Source organism: Mandrillus leucophaeus, unplaced genomic scaffold, assembly GCF_000951045.1.
Source record: "Mandrillus leucophaeus isolate KB7577 unplaced genomic scaffold, Mleu.le_1.0 Scaffold74, whole genome shotgun sequence".
NCBI classification, from domain to species: domain Eukaryota; kingdom Metazoa; phylum Chordata; class Mammalia; order Primates; family Cercopithecidae; genus Mandrillus; species Mandrillus leucophaeus.
This window is the reverse complement of record NW_012108030.1, coordinates 2,485,889-2,488,204: the sequence shown is the minus strand read 5'-3', so window position 1 is coordinate 2,488,204 and position 2,316 is coordinate 2,485,889. Positions and strand designations below refer to the sequence as shown.

The following is a 2,316-nucleotide window of genomic DNA, read 5'->3' as shown; positions in this document are numbered from 1 at the left end:
AGAGACAGGGTTTCACCGTGTTAGCCAGGATGGTCTCGATCTCCTGACCTCGTGATCTGCCCGTCTCGGCCTCCCAAAGTGCTGGGATTACAGGCTTGAGCCGCCGCACCCAGCCAAGTTCTATTTCTTGACCAAGGTGCTACTGACAGTCATGTTTCCCTTTTGTTAACTCCTGGCGCCTGTGTGGGATGACACCCACACGCATCCACGTTCAGAGACAGGAAGCAGCAGGGGTATGGGGCTGAAAGGGTTCCCATCTCCAGCTGCTGGAATGATCAGGGACACCCCCATAATGTTCTTGGTTGAGAATTCCTGTGCTAATAAAACTAGCAGAATATTTATTACTGATTTTTTTTATTTGATTAATGTTTGGCTCTCTGTATCACCATTTTATTTCACAATAAAAAGTTTGAGGCCAGGCGTGGTGGCTCACACCTGTAATCCCAGCACTTTGGGAGGCCGAGGTGGGTGGATCCCTTGAGGTCAGGAGTTCGAGACCAGCCTGGCCAACATGGCGAAACCCCGTCTTTACAAAAAATACAAAAATTAGCCAGGTGTGGTGGCGGGTGCCTGTAATTCCAGCTACTCAGGAGGCTGAGGCAGGAGAATCGCTTGAACCTGGGAGGCGGAGGTTGCAGTGAGCTGAGATCATGCCACTGCACTCCAGCCTGGGCAACAGAGCAAGATATGGTCTCTAAATAAATAAAATAAAATTAGCAGGAATGATAGTGTATGCCTGTGATCTCAGCTACTCAGGAGGCTGAAGTGGGAGGATCACTTAAGCTTGGGAGGTTGAGACTGCAGTGAGCTGAGATCGTGCCACTGCACTCCAGCCTGGGCAACAGAGCAAGATGTGGTCTCTAAATAAATAAAATTAGCAGGGGTGATGGTGTATGCCTGTGATCTCAGCTACTCAGGAGGCTGAAGTGGGAGGATCACTTAAGCTTGGGAGGTTGAGGGTGCAGTGAGCTGGGATTTTACCAGCTGGGCAACAGCTGAGCTCCAGCCTGAGCAACAGAGCAAAACTCTGTCTCAAAAAAACACTTTTTTTAATTTAAAAAAAAACGCAAAGGAGAATATGCTAATTACCCAGTCATTGTGTCCCTGCGAGGGTGAAATAAAGTATGAATCAGACTGAGTCTGACTCATTTCCATGGCTCCAGCAGAAGGCCTCGCTCGGAGTACAAGCTGAATAAATAAACGGGAACTATTATTAGGGGTGTGCTTACACATTTTCCACGTAGCAGCTACTGTTTATGAGGTCGTGTTTCTCAGAATCCTCCTGTGTATCCCTGCCATCTCAATCACCTGAGATGCCTGTTATAAATGCAGGTTCCCGGACTCCGCTTTGGTCTTACTGAGTCAGAGTCTCTGAAGGGTGAGACCCAGATGTCTGCATTTTTTCACCAGCTCCCCCAGAAGATCCTGGTGCAAATAGAAGTGTGATAACTCTCGGAATAGACTCATTCACAGACAGAAGTAGAATTTATGACATTTAAACAAGTTCGTGATGATCTCATGGACTTATTAAAGTAAGCAGAAAACCATCCACAATGTTAAAACCCAGGGCTGGCAGTGCTGTGGGTGATAAGTCAATAAACTATTGATAAAAATACAAGCGAACATTTGTTGAGGATTTAGTATGTTTCAGGCTCTGTGCGATGCGTGTGACAATCATCGGCGCGCTTCATTCTTGGAGGTGCCTGGATTTACCGGCCACCTTCCCTCTGAGATTCCACCATGGCATTCTTCCTTCCCCTCCCGCTACAGGTAGAGTCACTGACCACAGAGCTGTCAGCTGAGCGCAGTTTCTCAGCCAAGGCAGAGAGCGGGCGGCAGCAGCTGGAACGGCAGATCCAGGAGCTACGGGGACGCCTGGGTGAGGAGGATGCTGGGGCCCGAGCCCGCCACAAGATGACCATTGCTGCCCTTGAGTCTAAGTTGGCCCAGGCTGAGGAGCAGCTAGAGCAAGAGACCAGGTAGGTGAGAGTGGAGGCCACGGGAGAAAGGTGACCTCCACATTCTCGTGAGTGAGAGGAAGGAGGCTGTGTTACAGACACCTAGTTTGAAACATCCAAAAGACATCATCATAGTAATGACTGCTGGCCTGGCATGGTGGCCCACGCCTGTAATCCCAGCACTTTGGGAGGCAGAAGCGGGAGGATCCCTTGAGGCCAGGAGTTTTAAGATCAGTCTGGGCAACATAGCAAGACCTCATCTCTTAAAAAAAAAAAAGCCAGGTGTGTTAGCGCGTGCCTGTAGTCCCAGCTACTCAGGAGGCTCAGAACAAGATGAGGCCTGAGCTGGGCTGCGGCC

General features: G+C 49.6%; 1 protein-coding gene across 1 annotated transcript in view; it reads left to right on the top strand.

Annotated features, from left to right (window-relative positions):
• Positions 1–2,316, top strand: part of MYH14 (myosin, heavy chain 14, non-muscle) — a 145,176-nt gene that overhangs the window by 126,827 nt on the left and 16,033 nt on the right. Inside the window, exon 40 of the mRNA XM_011966061.1 lies at positions 1,771–1,979. Within this exon, the coding sequence (XP_011821451.1) occupies positions 1,771–1,979 (209 nt within the window). The remainder of the gene's footprint in view (positions 1–1,770; positions 1,980–2,316) is intronic.